This window comes from Chelonoidis abingdonii, chromosome 8 (assembly GCF_003597395.2).
Source record: "Chelonoidis abingdonii isolate Lonesome George chromosome 8, CheloAbing_2.0, whole genome shotgun sequence".
Lineage (NCBI taxonomy): Eukaryota > Metazoa > Chordata > Testudines > Testudinidae > Chelonoidis > Chelonoidis abingdonii.
The window spans coordinates 52,616,168-52,637,196 of record NC_133776.1 but is presented as its reverse complement, the minus strand read 5'-3'; the positions used below and the strand labels follow the sequence as shown (position 1 = coordinate 52,637,196).

Below are 21,029 nucleotides of genomic sequence, written 5' to 3'. Positions count from 1 at the left end.
CACTGCAAGGCCATAAGCGCATCTCCCTGGCTGCAGCGCGGCTACTCCTGCTCTGGCTGGGGAGTATAACGATTGGCAAGCTGGCTGGTTATGCAAGCGCTGCTCCGCAGTGTGGTCACCAAAAGCACTGTAATTGGCCTCCAGAGGTAATCGGAGGTATCCAGAATGCCTGTTCAGCACTCTGTCATCAGTTCGCACTCTACTGCTCTGGCACTCAGCGTGACCCGCCTTTAAATGCCCGGGAATTTTAAAATCCCTTCTGTTTGCTCAGCACGGTGGAGTGCATCGTGAATCTTTCCAGGTGACCATGCCACCGCGCCAAACGAGCCCCAGCATGGAGCAATGGCGAGTTGCTGGACCTCATGCAGTTTTGGGGGGAGAAGTGGTGCAGTCACAGATGCGCCTCCCCCATAGGATATACGATACCTTGGGCAGATATCAAGGCCATGCTGGAAAGGGCCATGACCGGGACGCGGAGCATGTGCAGGTAAAGTGAAGGAGCTGCGGAGTGCTATTGCAAAGCCGCAAGGGAAACCGCACTGCGCGGACGCCTCGCCTGCCTCCCCCCAACGACCTGCCTGCAAGTGTGGACGGTGAGTAAGTTGCAGCGCTGTAAACCCACCACCAGCACAGCAACTCTCCAGTGTAGCCAAGCCCTTAGATCTCCTAATCTGGCTTTAATTCCTAATTTCTTGGCTTCTTTGTGCCTCAATTTCTGAATCCTACTGTTGCAGTAAAATTTATTTGCATGCAATATGAACATGTTGAGCACTATGGGCCAGATCTTCAACCTGTAAATCAGAATAGATCTCTTGTTTTCAATGAAGTTACGCTGATTTACATGAGCTGAGGATCTGACTCAGAACGTTTATTGTACAGATAATGCACCTCCTACTATTATAAATATCACTAGCCCTTTTTACATTCATCTTCTTCCCTAGTGACAATGGCAGCGATAGGTTGGAAAACGGAGGTCTGGTGGTGCCTAAATTAACCTTGCTAAGCTTTGTTGTAGGGTGTTGGACTGATGAAACCAGAGAAGGAGGAGCCTGCCTACCTGGTAGAAAATACCCCATTTCCCCAAATATTGATTCAGGGAAGCACTTAAGCACATATTTAAAGTTAGGTCTATGAGCATGTGTAAAATGCTTTCCTGAATCGAGGCCCTAGCGATCAGCCCAGCACTTACTGATATCCTGCCAATGCATTTTCTCTTTCAGAGCCACATGGCTGGGATTACTGTATTTTTCCTCTGTCCCATTTCATTCTCAGCCATAGGCTAAACCTGTAGATAGCTTGTTTAAGTCTCATGTGGATTAGTTTGTTTTACGTGTTGCAGTCCAAGGATTAGCTAAAAAGTCAACTTTACATTCTGCTAAGTGCCAGAATTCTGGGACAAGTTTCAGAGGGGTAGCCATGTTAGTCTGTTTCAGCAAAAACAAAAAGGAGTCTTGTGGCACCTTAAAGACTAACAGATGTATTAGCCCACAAAAGCTTATGCTGTCATAAATTTGTTAGTCTTTAAGGTGCAAGAAGACTCCTCGTTGGAATTCTGGGAGTGGCTGTGCCCTGAAGGAGATCTTTCTAAGACTCCTCTGGCCTGTAGACAGGTGCTTGCACAATCTGTTTTTGCAACTTCACTCCTACTTCATTGATGTTTGTCTGGCAGGGCAAAGAGCATGTTAATGATGAAAGTACAGTGCATAGCTCTAGTTAGGCACAGTGGATCCAGTCCTGCAAACACTAGCAGGTAAGTAACTCAACTCACATGAATAGCCCTGGAGAAGTTAATAGACATAGTAAAGCCACTCAAGTGTGTAAGTGTTTGCGAGATCTGGCCCGGTGTAACTAAGCCAGTGGTTTTCAACCTGTGGTCCACAGACCTCTGGGGATCCTCAGATCTCCATTAGAAAATTTGTAGGGGTCTGCAAATGAAAAAGGTTGAAAACCACTGCTCTAGAATTTTCATTTTAACAAGACCTGATAACAGCTAGCCACTGGCAGGGGGCAAGTTGTTATTGCTGCTCCTGATTAATTGAGAACTGCACTTAAGCTGTTTACCTTTTTTTCCCCACCCTAATCCATTAGTCTGTCGGTCTCATTCACCTAGATTGTAAACTCCTGGAGGGATGGCCTGTCACTTCTATGTTTGTGCTTGGAATGATGAGGCTCCAATCCGGTTGGCCTCAGTTACTACTGTAATGTTAATGTTCATATGACATCACTGTGTTTTCCGGTAGTCTGAGCTGCTTATGTCCTAGTTTTGCTGCCAGAGTCAGTAACAGCACAAAGAACAGCTAACTAAGGTCAATTTTATAGAAGTCAATTTTTAGAAATCGATTTTATACAGTCGATTGTGTATGTCCCCACAAAGCGCATTAAGTCAGCGAAGTGCCTCCTCACTACTGCGGCTAGCATCAACTCACGGAGCGGTGCACTGTGGGTAGCTATCCTACAGTTCCCACAGTCTCAGTTGCCCATTGGAATTCTGGATTAAGCTCCCAATGCCTGGTGGGGCAAAAACATCATCACAGGTGGTTTTGGGCACATGTCGTCACTCTCCCCTCCCTCCGTGAAAGAAACTGCAGACAATCATTTCACACCTTTTGCCTGGAGCCTGCTCAGCTCACTGCTGCTGTTGCAAGCAATGTAAACACCTCACGCATTATACTGCAGTATGTGCAGAACCTGGCTAAGAGGCAGCAGCATGAGGACGATTGTGATGAGGACATGGACACAGATATTCCTGAAAGCACGGGCTGTGGCAATTGGGACATCATGGCAGCAGTGGGGCTGGTTGATACAGTGGAACTCTGATTCTGGGCCCAGCAAACAACCACAGACTGGTGGGACCGCATAGTGTTGCAGGTATGGGATGATTCCCAGTGGCTGTGAAACTTTTGCATGCATAAGGCCACTTTCCTGGAACTCTGTGAGGTGCTTTCCCCCACCCTGAAGTGCAGGAATACCAAGATGAGAGCTGCCCTGACGGTTGAGAAGTGAGTTGCGATAGCACTGTGGAAGCTTGCAACACCTGACTGCTACCAGTCAGTTGGGAATCAATTTGGAATGGGCAAATCTACTGTGGGGACTGCTGTGATTCAAGCAGCCAGTGCAATCACTGAGCTGCTGCTATCAAGGGTAGTGACTTTGGGAAATGTGCAGGTCATAGTGGATTGCTTTGCTGCAATGGGTCTCCCTAACTGTGCGGGGGTGATAGACGGAACGCATATCCCTATCTTGGCACCAGACCACCTTACCAATCAGTACATAAACCACCATGGGTACTTCTCAGTGATGCTGCAAGCACTGGTGGATCACAAGGGACGTTTCACCGACATCAACCTGGGATGGCTGGGAAAGGTGCATGACACTCACATCTTTAGGAACTCTGGGCTGTTGGAGCAGCTGCAAGAAGGGATTTATTTCCCAGACCAGAAAATTACTGTTGAGGATGTTGAAATGCCAATAGTTATCCTTGGAGACTCAGCCTACTCCTTGCTCCCATGGCTCATGAAGCCATACACAGGCAACCTGGACAGTAGTAAGGAGCAGTTCAACTGCAGGCTGAGCAAGTGCACAATGGTGGTAGAATGTGCCTTTGGATGTTTAAAAGCTCGCTGGTGCTGTTTGCTGACTAGGTTACACCTCAGCACAACCAATATTCCCATTGTTATTACTGCTTGCTGTGTGCTCCAAAATATCTGTGAGAGTAAGGGGGAGACATTTAAGGCGGGGTTGGAGATTGAAGCAAATCGCCTGGTTGCCAGTTTTGAACAGCCAGATACCAGAGCGATTAGAAGAGCGCAGGCAGGTGCGCTGCACATCAGAGAGGCTTTGAAAACCTGGCCAGGCTACGGTGTGACAGTTGTGTGTGTTTCTCCTTGATGTGAACCCGTTCCCTTTGTTGATTTTAACTCCCTGTAAGCCAACCACCCTCCCCCCTTTGATCACAGCTGACAAAGGAAATAAAGTCACTATTGTTTTGAAACCATGCATTCTTTATTAATTAAAAAAAAAGGGGAGATAACTGATAAGGTAGCCCGGGTGGGGTGGGGGAGGAGGGAAGGACAGGGCCACATTGCTTATTGTAGCCACACTACAAATCAAAACTGTTTGAATGACAGTTGCTTCTGTTGCTTGGGCCATCCTCTGCAGTGCAGTGGCTGGGGGCCTGGAGTCTCCTCACTCCTCCTCCCCCTCATTCTTGGGCATCTGGGTGAGGAGGATATGGAACTTGGTGAGGAGGGCAGGCGGTTATACAGTGGATGCAGCGGCAATCTGTGCTCTTGTTGCCTTTCCTGCAGCTTCACCAGATGCCTAAGCATGTCCATTTGCTCCCCCATTACCTTCAGCATTGCATCTTGCCTCTTCTCATCACGGTCACTTAATTCTGTCTTGGCCTCTGCCACTGAATGCCTCCATTCACTCAGCTGTGCCCTATCAGTGCGGGAGGACTGCATGAGCTTGGAAAACATGTCATCGCGAGTGCATTTTTTTCCGCCTTCTAATCTGCAATAACCTCAGGAACGGAGAAGGTTGGGGGAGCATAGAAACATTTGTGCCTGCGTGGGGATAAAAAGGGAGAGTAAAATTTAAGATGATACATTTCTGAGAACAAAAGGGAGACTCTTTCACAGTGAATCAAGCAATTCACAGCAGACAGCACACGTGCTTTAGGTACAAGGTCACATTTTGCCTTTTATATTGAGCACCAGCCGGTATGGTGAAACATCACACACGCTGGGCAACAGAATTTGGTTTCCAGGCAGCCACGGTAAGCCATAGGGTACGCGGGTTTGGCTTCTAATACCTTGATAACATGTGGGAATGTTTTCAAACTGCAGCACTCTCCTTTCCCATAGCAACCAATGCCGGTTAGGTTTGCCATTTAAAAGGAGGGGCTGTGGTTTTTGGGTGGATGTACAGCACACCCCTCCCCCTACCTCTCCATGTGACTATTTGGGATGATCCCTTCACCCCTCCCCCCCCGCCGCGTGGCTATTCTCAGAGATGATCCCTTTTAGCCAAGCACAAACAGCCCAGCATGAACGGGGTCCTTTTACTGTTCCCTTACAAAAATTCCCCTATTTCAACCAAGTTACCATGAATGATATCACTCTCCTGAGGCTGACACAGAAAGATATAGACCGAATGTTGCTTGAATGCGACCAAAACCCAGGACCATTCAGTGCCATGCTTTGTGCTGCAATGATTCCAGAATACTTGCTACTGGCTTGGCGCGGTAAAGTGTCCTACTGTGGAGGACGAAATAAGGCAACCCTCCCTAGAAACCTTCTGCAAAGGCTTTCAGAGTACCACCAGGAGAGCTTCATGGAGATGATCCTGGAGGATTCCCACTCCATCCCCAGACATGTTAACAGACTTTTCCCGTAGCTGTACTGGCCATGAATGCATCCCAAGTCTTCAGGGCAAATCAAACACTAAACACTGTTGCTTTTAAACCCTGTACTGTAGTTACAAATGTGCACTCACCAGAGGGGCCTTCTCTGCCTTCAGGGTTGGGGATCCCACCTTGGGAAGGTATTGGCTCCAGGATGATGAAGAGATCCTGGCTGCCGGGGAGAATGGATTCACCGCTCGCCTGCTGCGCATTCTCCTCCTCCTCCTCTTCCTCCTCCACAAAATCCTCCTCTGTGTTGCGTGAGACTCCCCCCTTGCAGGTGTCCACAGACAGTGGTGGTGTAGTGGTAGGGTTCCCCCCTAGAATGCCATGCAGCCAATCATAGAAGTGGCATGTCTGGGGCTCTGACCCAGAGGGACCATTTGCCTCCTTTGTCTTTTGGTAGGCTTACTTGAGCTCCTTGACTTTCACGCGGCACTGCTGTGTGTCCCTATTGTAGCCTCTGTCCATCATGCCCTGTGCGATTTTGACATATATATCCATCATTTCTTCTTTTTGATTGGAGTTCTGCCTGCACAGATTCTTCTCCCCATACAGCAATCAGATCCAGTGTGTCCCGTTCGCTCCATGCTGGAGCTCGTTTGTGATTCTGGGGGGACTGCATGGTCACCTGCGTTGCTGAGCTGGCCACCCTGACCAAACAGTAAATGAAATTCAGAAGTTCCCGGGGCTTTTCCTGTGTACCTGGCTAGTGCATCGGAGTTGAAAGTGCTGTCCAGAGCAGTCACATTGGAGCACTCTCGGATAGCTTCCGGAGGCCAATAACGTTGATTTGCGTCCGCACTAACCCAAATTTGACCCAGCAAAGCTGATTTTAGCACTACTCCCCTCGCCGGAGTAGTTAAGAGCCATTTAGGTCGATGCAACAGAAATATGTTAAGAGCCATTTAGGTCGATGCAACAGGGTTGCTTGTATAGACATATTCATTATAAAATCAACCTAACATGGCTAAATTCAACCTAACCCTGTAGTGTAGACCACGGCTAAGGCGTGAACAAACTGTTCCATTTCTAACCCTTTTTTCCATCTGCCTTTGCTCAGGGTAGCTGGCATGGCACTCTGTGTGTGGAGGAGCCCCAGGAGGGCTGCAGCTCACATTTCTCTGGATTGCAAGGCAGTGGTAAATCTCTGGGGTTGTTTGACAGTATAGCACTGCTTCTCTTCATAAAGCCCTGTGGTAATCTAGCCTCCCAGTCCCAGACCTGAACTTTAGCGTCCACAATCTGGTCCTGTCCCAAACCTGGACTTTAGCGTCCAAAATCTGGGGGCTTACCTGAAACTCCCCCAAGCTCACTACCAGCTTGGATATTCTCGCTGCCACCAGATCAGGAATTGATGGGGCCTGATCCCCCCTTTCCTCTCTCTGGTGTCCCCAACCCTTCCTTGGGGGGACACCCAGATTCCAAATCCCTTGGATGCTAAAAGCAGGGGAAAAAATCCCTTCCCCCCCTCCTTCCCAGGCTTGCCAAGAAACCGGTTTCTCTGCTTCCCAAGAGATAAGCGTTCTCTACCCTCAGGACAATTGAGATGCAAAATACCAACAGCTTGGCTTTGCCTTTCCCCGTGCCTGCCTTCCCGTGAGGGAGACAGATACCTGATACAGAGGTGATTCTTTTTCTCTTTCCCCGGTGCCTGCTCTTTCCCTGAAAGCAATAGGAAAATAGCCCACAGCCTGGCTGTTCCCTTCCCTTTGCCTCCCTAGGAAAAGAAACTTCCACACGTTTTAAAAGAAAAGTTTATATAAAAAAAGAAAGAAAATATAAAACAATAATCTTGCATTAAGAAACTCAATACAGGCTCTTGCTTATAAGAAAATATGAAGAAACAGTCTGATTTAAAAGATAGCCCGATTAAACCAGTCCAACCAATCCACATACATGTAAATACAACCCAAAGCTCCTCATAGCCGAATTGCTTGGGGGTTCCTTTGTACTCACAGATGGGTAGGAGACACTTGGAGATAAGATGCAGTTAGGAGGAAGCTTGTTAACTCACAGCCGAGAAAACAACAAAAGACACAGCCATCCACATCTATTCGTACAACCCAAAGCTCCTCATAGCCGAATTGCTTTGGGGTTCCTTTGTACTCACAGACTTTTGGTATAATATTTGAAATAAGAAGGAGTTAGGAGGAAACCTTGTTTACTCACAGCCGAGAAAACAAAAAAGACCCCGAGTATACAAATTCCCGCCCCTGACTTTTAAACAATCCAGTTCTTTGATTGGTCCTCTGGTCAGGTGTTTGGTTACCCTTTCCAGGTAAAAGAAACTTAACCCTTACCTTACCTATCTATTTATGACAAGCCCCATCTCCGTTTTTCTTTCTTGTGACATCTTTGTGGGCAAGCTTGTAACTTTGAGCAGTGCTTTTGCATGTCACCTCTTAACAAAGGTTAGAAGGATCCCCTTTGGCAGATATCTGAGAAATTGTCTTGTTCAATTTCGTGCAGCACTGGGGTTCTGCAGAATCTGAGCTGTCACTTAAAAAAACGTTTCTAGCACCAATGTGTTTTGCCATAGCTGGTAGCCTAAGCCCCCTGGCTGGTGTATGCCAGGTACGTTTTCAAGGCCTGCCCCTTGATAAAGGGTGATTGTATGTCTGGGCTGGGATTCACCTGGCCAGTTGTGCTTTTGCTTTGAGTGACTGGCTTAATTTTTTTAATAAAGAAAAGTGGTTTTTAATGCATTTTAACACACACAAATGTATTGGGTCAGATTAATCTCTGGCAATGTCACTGGAGTTGGCCCATCATGAATATGAATGAAAGGCTGGCTTGTTTGGCAGTGTGGTCTCCTGAGCCAAAGTTAATCCAGCCTGAATCTTCATAGGAAGCATCAGGACATGGAGGTTTGTTCAAAGAACTGCTAGCCATCCTGTTCCCATTGGCAGAACTCTAACCTCAAGGGACAGACAATGAAGTTTGCTCAGTATGAAGTGGCAGTTGCTGTGGGATCTGAAACTGAAATTGCCCAGTCAGGTGGGAAAACAGATGAGACTTGCTACATTATCTTCCAAGGGCCTGAAATAGGCTTGGGTTGAAAGGAGTACACATAGGGAACGGGAGGAACCAAACGGTTCTAGCGCTGTGATAAGTAACAGGAAAGGGGGATAGATGTGAAGGAATAGGGTTAAGGGGAACCTGCTTTACACTACACAACGTTAATCATGGTCAGATGTGGTAACCTAGTGTGGAACCAGCCCTGGAGAGGAGTATCTCACAGTCAGTTAACAGCCTTTCATCGCCAAGCAGTTGGAGTCAATCTGATTTAGGTCAAAAGTCAAATGATTCTGGAGGGCTCATCCTAGTCCATTGTGATATTCGTTCACAAGCACCACTCGCTTTGGCTGTCTCTAATCAGGAGTTGTCTGAGCCTGGAATAAATAGTAAGGCGGTTACAGATCATCTGACTTTTGGCCTAAATCAGGTTGATGCCAACTGCTTGAAGATGAAAGGCTGTTAACTGACTGTGAGATACTTATACTAGAGAATTAACTTTTTGTTCATAATTTGCATCAAACTGCATTAGGATGGTGACTGGAATTTAATTAAACACACACAACAGCATGTGAAGTTTACTTGTACTAAAACAACCTTACATGTTTTGGATACCTATCAAAACATGTTTCGCATTTACAGCTAATTTTTAAAAAACTCTCATTTTTATCCACCCTCCTTCTAGTCCAGCACTTTCACAGGTGGTCACTTTAATTTTGGTTGTAACAAATGGGTTTGATTGTTTCTGTCTGGTGCACTCCCCACTCTCACATCTTTTCAGATGGGGGAGGAATTACAAAGCTTTAGGTGAGAAGCTTTATGGTGAAATTTGCTATGGTTGTCAGACTAATAGCAGTAGCTGAAAGAAACTAAAAAACAAAAACAACAAAAAACAAGCAAACATCTCGCCCCTGCCCCCTCCCCCCCAAAAACCCTTATTCCTAAAATTACTTTCTCATTTCCTTGGTCCTGCTCTCATGTGTCTCTCTCCTTCCTCACCTTAGCTTTCACACGTTCCTTCCTCATCCCCTCTTGTTTATTCCTTCTCTCTCTCATTTCTACTTTCCTTCCCCCCTCCTCTTCATTTCAATCTCTTCTCTTTTTCTCCCAGAAGCCATCTGGGGTTCTCTATTGAACCCTGCCAGGCAGGCAAGAGGTTTAGCCACATGCTGGGCAATACAAGAGCTAACACCCACTGTCAAAGACACAGAATGTTCTGAGGGCAAGGTTTATAATTCTTCCCAAGGTTGAAGGGAAGGCCTGCTAATCTGTATATCACAGTGCAAGAGGAGTCTGGGGGAACTGAGGTACTCTGAGCCTATTTATTATATTGGGTCTGGTTTAGCTGTAGATGAGGAAGTGGTTATTTATAATGTGTTACTTTCTTGTACATGAAAGCTACTTACTTGTATTAAGTGTGGCTAGCTTTCCTACTCCTGGAGTATGTATCTATTGTTGAATTGCCTTAGTCCATCATTTTGATGGTGAGAAATCATAATAAACCTATACTCTGACTCCTCCAACTTTGTGATTGCTGTCGAGATTGTCAACTGAGAAGCTTTGATCTAATAGCAACCTGAACCATATTGAAACTCAGGACTATAAGGACCAGTCCCTGTTTTGTGGCCCCTGTCCCCAAGGGCTCAGTATTGACTGTGGTTTATTTTGTACTCCCTTTCCAGGTATGAATGCTGCAGTCCGTGCCGTGACTCGCATGGGAATATACGTTGGAGCAAAAGTTTTCCTGATCTATGAGGTTCGATTCAATATTTTTTTCTGTCATTCTCAAGGGGTAGAGATTGTATAGCTTTGTCCTGTAAATGGCAAAGTGCCACCTATGGAACTTGGAGGGGGAAATAAACTGGAGCTTGGTTCTGCTGTGATAGTGCAGCATCCTTTCACCTCTAGTGACCTCTGCTCAGAGCCTGCCTGTGACAGGGAAGGATGATCGCACCCCTGCTTTGCAAATGATTACATGGAGGCAAAAGAGGAGAAGGGACTTGCCCTAGGTGGAACCCAGGAGTCGTGACTCCTAGTCTCCAGTGTGTTAATGTCAAGTTGATGTGACTGGTGGCTTCTTCCAGGGGGAAACCCCAAACTGGGATAGACAGGTTAGCTATAGCTCGTGACAGGTTCGTTGGCAGAGCTATTGGGCAGGAGAAGCTCTTTCTCTTAGCTCCTTGGTATCGTGATCCCTACAATCATGGACGTTTCTTTTCAAGGGTCCCCTCTCCCCTCCCCCCTTCACTCCCATGGTCTTGCTCAGCTTCATTTGTGGTGACTTCAGTTTAACGCAGAGAGTTGCCAGGTTCTTGGCACAGTTGCTCCTGGGTGCGCAGCTGGGTTGTGCGGCCACATCCAGTCGGGATTGACAGAGGTAGATTAAGTTTTTGTGGGTCCATAGGCCAGAGCAAGTGGGGGGGCCTCTCCCCACCCCCAATCCCCCTGCGCTCCTGCCAAGGAAAGGGGATTGGGCACGGGGGCATGCCACCCCACCCCCTTCGCCTGATGCCCCTGCTGGGCAGAGGGGGTGGGGGCTTCCCCTGTTCCCTGTAAGGAGCGCTGGGGCGGCAGACGGAGTAGGGCAAGCCCCTGTGCTCCGACCTCACTCCCTGGAAGGAGCTCTGGGTGGGTTCACAGAGAGGGTGGGGCCCGCGGGGATGGGACCCATTGGCCCAGTGGCTAGTGTGCCACTGGGGATGGAGGGTTTTCTCACTGTGCCGTTACAAATGGAAGGTGCAGTCCTAGCTCACTTTGCCAACAAGGGCTGGTCCCAGGCTTGCAGCGGAAGCCATACACAAAATAAATGCACGTGCAGCCAACATCTAACCTCACTGGTAACCTTGACGTGGGTGGTTTAATTAAGGTCGGCTATCTCCGCTGTCTGCCAAAGCTGAAATTGCACCCTAAATAAACACACACGCAGCAACATCTAACCACGCTTCGTTGTTATGATCCCTGCTCTTTTTTCTTGGACTCCTCCAGCCCTGAACAAAGTCAGATCTGGGCTGTTGAGCTCGTGCACTAGCAAATGTATGTAAAAGCAGATGAAACGCAGCAACTGGCTGTTTTGGGGAGGGGACAATTTAGAACCTCCCCTTTGCCGTCTTTCAGCCCTCTCTCATCCCAGTCACCCCTCCTCTCCCCACAAGGAACTGGATTACAAATGCTCGCTGCTTGGAGAGCTAGTGAAATTTTAGCGGCCATTCACCCCTGCAGCTGTTGCCCAGTAACGGTCAATGGGAGAGTGGGGGTGTGATCCCCACTTGAACTCTTGGGATGTCCCGAGCTTTGTTCTGTTCCTTCTGTGCGAGTTCCTTCTGTGGGACTGCTCCATGCTGCTTCCAGCCACCCCAACAGCCAAAGCATCTCATAGCAGCCTTTAGCTTAGGTGGATTCTGTGCAGCAAAATGTTAGTGCTCCTGGTCTCCTCCTGGTGCTCATGAGAGTCACTTCCCATCGCAGAGCCATGGAAACCAGGCCCTTTTCTGGTGTGAAGTGGCACAGTGCCATTTACTCCATTGGCTTTACACAGGCTGAGGATCTGGCCCTTAGTTTTTTATTTTAAATGTTTGAACTAAGCTAACTTCTCCCTTTCCCCCACACTAGGACTGCCAGGTGCCTGGTTTTTGACCAGAAAGTCTGGTCGAAAAGGGGACCTGACAGTGTCCAGTCACTGTAGGCGGGGGAGGCAGGAAGGTGCCAGGTCATCACTGCACCAGCCCCTACTCAGCTGGGATCACCTCCTACATGCATCAGGCAGCTGCAGCTCCCAGCCCCCCAGACCTGGCTCGACAGGCGAAACCATCTCTCCTAAGCAGAGTTGGGGGACAGGCAAAGAGCAGCAAGCAACGGGGGAGGGGGAGAGAGACGGGAAGAGGAGCAAATGGGGGCAGCGCCTCAGGGAAGAGGTGGGGTGGGGCAGGGCAGGGGAGGTTCCAGCATTCCTGCTGCAGTGTCTGGTTTTTAAATATTACAAAGTTGGCGACCCTACCCCACACACACAGTGAGATGTGAGGGTTTCCATGCCTCATTCGCTCCTGTGGGAGAAAGGCAGGGACGGGGAGGTGCAACAGGAGAGGGGAGGCAAGCTGTGTCCCTCCTAGTCTGTTTCAGCCCTTAGTGGGCACAAGGAGATGCTCTGTGGCTGAGGGAGGAATTTCTGACTGCTAGTAACCTACGTCAGGCCCTGAACCCAAACTGTCAGTCACCTGGAGTGGCATTACCTTCCTGCTGCCTTGGACACGCCTAGCAGGCTCTGCACTAACCCCAGTGTGCGGTCGCCATTATGGGGCTCACACAAGGGTTACCTGTGGTCCTGCCAAGGAGCTGTTTTACAGTCTCACCCTCCCGTGAGGTGCCTGCCTCACTGATCCCTCACCCAGGCCCAGAGAGATGCGTAGCCAAAATGGATCAGTGATCAGCCGCACATGAGCTGCTGGGCTTTGGCTGGCTGGCCAGGCCCTGCTTCAGCGAGGCAATCCTTTCACATCTGCTCCTTTGCTTTTCTGTTTGCAGGGTTATGAGGGGCTGGTGGAAGGAGGAGAGAACATTAAGCAAGCAAACTGGCTGAGCGTCTCGAACATCATTCAGCTGGTAAGCAATTTTGCCATTGCCCTCTGTGAGTATAAAGGCCTCTCAGTCGTTCCCTTTTAGCTTGTGCAGCTCACGTGCATCTCTGACACATCTGCCCAGTGTTGCAATTTCTTCCGCTCTGCGGAGCTGGAGAGGGTTTTCTGAAATGATTTAGTAATAACATATAAAATCCTAGTCTTTGCTCCCCACGGTCCCATCTACACTGGGCCCACACTGAGTTTGCCGAGCTTGGTTTTATAGCTCAGTTTGGCTGGTCATGTTGGGCAAAGCTAAACCATGTTCTAGTCCAGTTCGATGGAGTCTAGATGCTGGATCCATCTAGCACATGTTGAACACCAGGGCACACTCTTTAGCCTGGGGATAGAGGCTGTTCTTCCTGTCCTAATGATTGCAGCTGCAGGCCCAGGGCACGCTGGGAGTAGGGTGTGATTGATTATACAGCGCTGTGTCTGCTCCGTTCTCTGCTAGTAGGATACAGTGTGGAGAAAGTGTTTTTGGAAAGAGGCTGTTCCCCTGGAGGGGAAGTCAGTGTAAGCCATCCGGCAGCATAGCAAGGCCGGAGAAACAGTGTTAGCTGTGCCCTTTTCCTCCTGAGAGCAGGAAGGGGGCCATCTCAGGGGTGACACTTCATTAAACTTGCTAAATGACTGCGTGTGAGTTTCATCCATGTCTGTGCATACCCCTTTCCCAAGGCCCCTGAGGCAGGGAGCAGGACTCCTTTCTCTGTCCCTCTTGGTAACAGTGATTCGTGTCCTACTGAAACACGTCTTTGGGTTGATTTGACTTCATTGTATGATTTAGACATCTCCTTCCCCCTCACGAGTCGGCTCTCCTGCCTTCCCACTCAGTCTGTGCTTCTCACATCAAGGTCCTGCAGCAGCTTTGGTCTTGACTGCACAGCCAGACTAATCGAGGACTGGTGCACTGAGTTGTGGTCGATCGGTGTGATCACACAGTTTTGGTGTCAGCTGTGTAGACAGCCCCAAACTATGTTAAAAACATGCTTGGCTCTTTAAGGGCTCATTGACCCTACACTGTGAAGACAGCTGTGTCAGCAATACTACTGTCCCTGCCACAGTTTGCTCTGACCTAACTGTGTATGTAACTGTGTCCCTGAACTGGGCTGCAAGCTCGGACAGACCTGGGCCGTAGCGAGATTCTGATTCATGGTGAACACAAGGTTAGGGCCCATCTACATTGCAAAGTGGAAACTTTGTCCCTCACAATGTACTTGTAGTGTAGATGGGACCCCAGCTTAAAGGGGACCAGCTGATGGGAAATGAATTGGGTTTAGGCACTCTGGTCTGTGTCCCTATCTTGGTTCTTTCTGACATGTACAAGATGTGGTTCTGAGTTGTGTGTTTGCTTGCGGTTTTACCTTGAAGTATCTGGGCTGTCGCGTCTGAGCTTACCCTGGTTTGATGGAGGTCTCCCTGGAGGTCTCACATGAGGACTGAGGCTTTCTGGGTCCTTCAGTGAACAAGGGGTTGTTGAATTTTTAATAAAGGCACCTAAAGCCATTTTGTCTCCCACAGGTTTCTGAGGCATTTGAGTTCAATAGGCTTTAACAAACCAAAGGGCCAGATCCTTAGCTGGCACAAATCAGCATGGCTCTATTGAAATCACACAGACAGTCTCCCCTGCAGTCAGTGGGGAGCGCTGATTTACACCGGCTGGGGATCCCGCTGAAGGAGATTTAAACAGGTGCTGCTGGCATGGTGTCACAGCCCTGCTAGAAACACAGGAGAGAGGGACTGGAATGTCTAACATCAAAAACAAGCAAGTATCCAGTCTCCTCCCAGATACGCTTCCAAAACCAACCAGCTTGATGTATCTTCCCAGTGGTTTCTCTCCTTTGAGCCCTATTGCTTCTCCTTGCTAGGTCCCCTTCTAGGCCCCGCCTACTCCACAAAAACAGCCACATTTAAACACAGCTGTGCAGCATTAAAACACACAACCAATCAAGGCCACAAAAATGCTTCCCAACGGCATGTCACCGTGGTTCTTTGCGTAGCACAGAGGCCCGGGCTAAAGCATGGTTCAGCCCCACACACCCCCTGCAAATAACCTGGTTCTGCCAGGGCCTGGTGTAACAGACTTTGGGGAAGTAGGGGTCCTGGAGCAGGGACTTAGTCTCTTACAGAAATACCGTCTTAGCCTGTGTTTAAGGGGCAAGAGCTTCAATGGGGTGGGAGAGGGCTCTGCCTTGGAAACACTGGCTTTGTCTGTCCCAGTTTGGGTCACTGACCCAGATAGGGTCCTAGCCCCGTTGGTACCCAGCTTGGATCTACCAGGCGCCCAAGAAAGCTGTAACTGCTCTGTAGCCAGGACCAAAACCAGCCAGCTATGCCGGCCACTTGGGAGCATCCCTCAGTTCCTTGAGCCTTTCATTCCATTCTCTTGTGTTTTCTCCCCTCTCCCTTTAGCATCTTCCCTGATTTGAGCAGTGTGTCTCCCTGCTCACAGGTAATGCTCTGGTGCTGCATGCCCTCCCCACTCCCGTCTGTGTGCTGCTGTTCCACAGCCGCTGGTACTCAGCATGCCACGCCTTGCTTCGCTTGGCAGTGCCGCCCGCTCATCTGTGGGGAGTGACCTCAGAAGCCTGGCTCCGGGGGAGAGGGGTAGGGATGTCACATTGGTGTCCCTGCCACATCTGCCTGAGGGACCTGGCACGTCCCCCCATGTTGACGCCAAGCCTTTCTAGATCAGTGAAGCCAACCGTGGTAGTGAGCTCCTGAAATCCGTGGCATTTTGTCCCTCTGCCTCCCTTGTCTTCCCTCCTTCGCTTTCCTTCTCTGAAGCCCTTCTCTGTTTTGCACGTGCCAGTGTTTTTACCGCCATAGCTGTGGGGTGTGCTACTGACCCAGGAACTGCTGTCTATGCAGCTGTGAGTGTGGGGTGATGGAGAGAACAGGCCAGCTCCTAACTCTCCTCCACGCTCAGGGTTGGGAGTACATAGCAAGGCAGCAGGATCCATGGGGATAAAAGCAGCAGTTAGGCCTCACAGTGCTAGTTAAGGTACATCAGCTAAACTGTAGCAAACCCCAGGCGCAAGTGCAAGCCAGAGACAGGCAGGTTCCTTGCTGGGACATGCCCCTAAATGAACCAGAAGCAATTTGCATGCTGAGCTGTGACCCAGAACAAAACAGGGCAATCTCTCACGGGGATGGGCCAGGTGCCAAGCCACCAAGTGCCCAAAGGAGCGTTTGTTCTCGCCAGCACCTTTTGGAGAGTCTGCTTCCGAAAGGAGAGCTGTCTGGCAGCGAAACAGGCCATTAGTGGTGCAAAGGGGTGGGGGCACATTAGCTCCCTTTGGGGCAGGAGGGTCGCGACCACTTTTTTGGGCTTGATTTGCAATCGGAGCTGGAGGAAGTGCCTGAGACAAATATAAAGGCTGCAAAGAGGCTATGAAAGCTGTGGGTCTGGCGGCCTGATGATAAGTTTGTGGGAGGCCTGTCCCAGCTGGCTCAGTCCGGCTCCCAGGAGGACAGCCGTCCTCACTCCATGTTGTTCTGTTGGATGGTGAAGAGTCAAGATCCCAGCAAATGGACGCGAAGGGCCCGGTCAGGGAGGCGGCGGGTGGCATGTTTTAAGTGGAACCGTTACGTTGCTGGTTAACTCTGCCCCAGCTGTTTTCTACCCTGGGACCAAAGGAGACTGGGAAGATTTGAAACGGAAATGTTGGGTGGATCCTGCCCGAACTACGCTGCTGCAGTGGGGGGAAGGGTGGCAGCTTGCCATCACAGCACAGGCTGGCTCAAGGCAGGTGGTTCTGGGGAAGGACAGGTGGAAACACAGAGCAACATCTTCCTCTGGCTAGTGCATGCTGCAGCAGGCAGCAGAGGGGACAGCTGGCCAGAGCCTGCCGCCAGCTGGAAGACTGCATCCCCTCCAGCCAGTGCAATGTCAGCCGTCACAGGTGTTGGGCCCCTCCAGAGCTCTAGGTACGGTTGAATCTTGGCCTACCGGGGCATGGGCCTGAATAAGGTTCCTGCACCCTCTTTCCTCGCTTCTACCCACAGGTTACCTGCTTGCCCTTCCCCATCCTTTAGCTGTAGGGGCAGGACGCTTCCCATGACTGATTCCCAGATGGATTTGCCCCAAGAGCTTGTGCTTCTGAAGGTTGGTCCCTCCCAGTTGGCCTCTTTCATCCACCAGCTGCGCATGCCATTTGTTTCCTCTCTCACCTTTTTCTGCTGTTTGTAGGGCGGCACGATCATTGGCAGCGCCCGCTGCAAAGCCTTCACCACGCGAGAAGGGCGCCTCCTGGCTGCCTACAACCTGGTGCAGCACGGCATCACCAACCTGTGTGTCATTGGGGGGGACGGCAGCCTGACAGGGGCCAACATCTTCCGGACGGAATGGGGCGGCCTGCTGGAGCAGCTGGTCAAAGACGGTATGTGCCAGCACAGGCTGCAATCTGAACTGCAGCGTAATACAAGCACTGTGCTAATCCCCAGGGCCAAAGCCAAAGGAGGGGTAGCTTGGGCATGAGATGTCATCAGATTCATAGATTTTAAGGCCAGAGGGACCATCAGATCAGTTAATCTGACCTCCTGTATATCACAGGTCATTACATTTTACTCAGTGCGTTCAGCCCAATAACTTGTATTTGGCTAAAGCGTCTCCCAGGGAGGCCTCGAGTCTGGATGTGAGGACATTGAGAGATGTCCCTTGGCCCTCTGCCTCACTGTTAAATTTGCCTGGCATCAGCTTCAAACTGTGGTTCTTGTTCTGCCTTTCTCTGCGCAAAGGCACACGTGGTCTTAGGTGCGAAGTCTAAATCACAAACGTGAGCCTGAAGTCTTGAAATTATATCAGAAAGGAGTTAGTCAGGATGTAGCTCTCCATTTCATCCAGGAAGAAAGTGGGGTGTGATCATGAAGCTGGTTTGATGGCTTTAAAGGCCTAACAGAGGAAATCATTATGAAATTAACCACAGTTTCTAGGCTGGTTTTTTTTTATATGACTCTCCTTACTGCAACTTGTCAAATCTGGTTTTCTGGTGGATCAGTTGGGAGCTGCATAACTGCTTCCTGCTGTCTGAAGCAAATGGCTTGGAAGACTCAGGACAATGACATTTTCCATTCACACTATTCAAGCAGAACAAGGATACCTAGATTTAACATGCATTGTCAAAGTAACGGCTTGCTTTGCATGCCAATAAACAGGGCCCATTCTGCCCCACAGCCGGATCAGTGTCTTGGGGTGCAGGGAAAGTCGAGAGTTGATCGCTGCAGCCTCTCTGTGTTTAACCCCAGGTAAGATCACCAAGGAGGTGGCTAAGAAATACTGTCATTTGAACATCGTCGGCTTGGTGGGCTCCATCGACAATGATTTCTGTGGCACCGACATGACGATTGGCACAGATTCCGCACTGCACCGCATCATGGAGGTGATCGACGCGATCACCACCACGGCCCAGAGGTGAGCGGGGAGTCCCTCGCAGCTGGCTCCCTCTCACAGAACATATAGGAGGGTGTACCAGCTCGGCAGGGCCAGCACCAGAGCTCCGTACTGAACAGTAACACGGAGCGCCTGGCGCTGCACAGCCCTTGCCTCTGACAGATTCTTGGGGGATGCGATGGGGGGCGAGGGGGGCTTCTGGTGACTGAACGTGACTCTGGCCAAGGAGCCTTGCAGTAGAGAGACACTGCTCCCCAAATTCTGATCCTCGTTCTCTCATTGCAGCCACCAGAGGACCTTTGTGCTGGAGGTGATGGGCAGACACTGTGGGTAAGAAGAGGCTCCCACTCTTCGGAGGTGGGAGGGCGAGGGTGGCTGTCTAGGAGAGGGGGAGAACCGGGGGCGTGTGGTGGGGATGCTTGCTGGCAGGGTCGGGAGGGGAAGAGAGTGGGTTTTGGGTAGGAGGGGAGGAAGCGGTGCTGAGGGCAGTGGGAGGTCTGGGCTGTGGGGAATGCACTGCACAACAGCCAAGAGAAGTCCCTAATGAGCAATGCACCCTGGGGCAAATGGGAACCAGGCAGTGGTTTGCTCTTGTGGAAAGGAGACTGCTGCCAGCCTCTGTGGTTACTAGCATCATAACCATAGTGTGTGCAGGCACAAGGCATATTGCAAGCCAACCATGCCACTAACTCTGTCAGGTGCTGTCGTGTGGACAGGATCTCTCATGCTTACTCCCAAGTCATGAGAGGCCTGAACTTGTTTCGATCCCAAGCCACACGGTTCTTACCTCCTTTGTGTGTTGTTGTTGGCAGAATGATAGTCATGGCTGCTAACCTGAGTCTGCCTCCCTAGGTACCTGGCGCTGGTGTCTGCCTTGGCCTCGGGTGCTGACTGGCTTTTCATCCCAGAGGCCCCTCCTGAGGACGGCTGGGAGGATTTCATGTGCGCAAGACTTGGGGAGGTGAGTCCTGTTTGGGACACGGCAATCACCTGTCAGCTGGTGAAGTGAGCTCGGTTCGGTGGGGAATCCAGAGAGAAATACCGCTCCAAGCTTCTACTCTTCTTCCTTGGTCTCTCCTTTTTATCTGCCCTTCTCTTAGTCCTGCCACTTGGGCAAAAAGGATCTTAATGAAGTGATGCCCCCATTTCAAAGCAGGAGTCTATTCTTAGCATCAGCAGTTGAATGTTCTCAACCAAACACCTGGTAAATTTCAATTCAGAACCACTGTGGGATCAGAAGGCTGCTCAGGTGCTTGGAAAGAATGCTCATGGAGCATGTGAGCACGGCTGACTCAAATGCTTAATATTTGTCTTCACTGGTCCTTCACCAAGCCGTGATCTCTGGTCATTTGTTCTGTTAACTGTATAATGGGCACCCCTCAATAGAGTGCACATCTGTATTAGGGCCTGTAACCGGGCGTGACTCACCCCTGCGACGCCTCCTGCTGGTCACTTCGGGAATTAGCTCAAACTTGCGCGGAGCGCCCTCTGCAGGCCGGTGATCCGCCTGCCGGCTTCTGGCCCCGTGTCCCTTCTTGGACCTCGGTGCCCCTTTTACATGGGGTGCTGCCCTCTGGGAGTATCCCCTTCCTCTTTAAGGTTTTCCCTCCCCAGGGAACTCCCCTCTAGCCCCACTTTGCCTCAGGGTCTCGGCAACTGCCCAGTCATTAGCTAGCCCCACACCCTGGGGCAGACTGCAGTATTAGCCTCTCATCATAGACAAAGAGGGTTGGACCTGCTGCCTTGGCCTACCCCTGGGTTGCACCCTGCAAGCCGGGTACCTCCTGGCCTAATTCTAGGCCGCAGCCTGGGGCTCTCCAGGCAGGAGCTTCCCAGCTCCTCTGCCTTTCCCCAGCCCTGCTTCACCCTAGGTACCTTATCTCAGCTTCCAGCAGCCAGGCCCTTCTCTCTCTGAACGCAGAAAGAGACTCTTTTGGCTCCTGGCTTCTCTGCCCTTTTATAAGGGCCTGTGGCTCAGTTTGGGGCATGGCCCCAGCTGCAGCCACTTCCCCAATCAGCCCAGCTTACAGGGCTCCTTTCTCCAGCCCCAGCCCCTTCCCTGGGCTGTTTTTAACCCCTTCAGGGCCGGAGCAGGGATCCACCCTGCTACAGGGCCCCAATCCTGCGCTCTGCTCCATGCCAGCAGATCTGCCTGCCCACCCAGACCCCACCAAGTCACATGCAATGATGTACATGTACGTGGTTGTGTACCTTGTCTTTGCCACTAGAGTTTCCACTACGGGCTCATTTCCTTGAAAACCAGCTTCTGTAAGTGTTTTGGGTTAGACAGTGTGATGGTAACAGTGTCTTCGGACAGAGCCAATTGATGGGGCGAGCCCCCCGCTTCTCCCTTTAGGGTTTCCACAAGTCGGCATGCTCTGGGCCTGGCCTCGTTCTTGTGCTCTCCTCTCTGAGCCCCGTACTGAATGAGGAAGGCAACCTAGTGAGAGAGGATGTGGAAAAAGCTAATGTACCCAATGCTTTTTTTGCTCCTGTCTTCACGAACAAGGTCAGCTCCCAGACTGCTGCTCTGGGCAGCGCAGTATGGGGAGGAGGTAACCAGTCCTCTGTGGAGAAAGAAGTGGTTCAGGACTATTTAGAAAAG

General features: G+C 50.3%; 1 protein-coding gene across 1 annotated transcript in view; it reads left to right on the top strand.

Annotated features, from left to right (window-relative positions):
• Window positions 1-21,029, top strand: part of PFKL (phosphofructokinase, liver type) — a 52,568-nt gene that overhangs the window by 9,369 nt on the left and 22,170 nt on the right. The window contains 6 exon segments of the mRNA XM_032772460.2: window positions 10,105-10,178; window positions 12,941-13,018; window positions 17,225-17,414; window positions 18,280-18,445; window positions 18,710-18,754; window positions 19,277-19,385. Of these exon segments, the coding sequence (XP_032628351.1) occupies window positions 10,105-10,178; window positions 12,941-13,018; window positions 17,225-17,414; window positions 18,280-18,445; window positions 18,710-18,754; window positions 19,277-19,385 (662 nt within the window).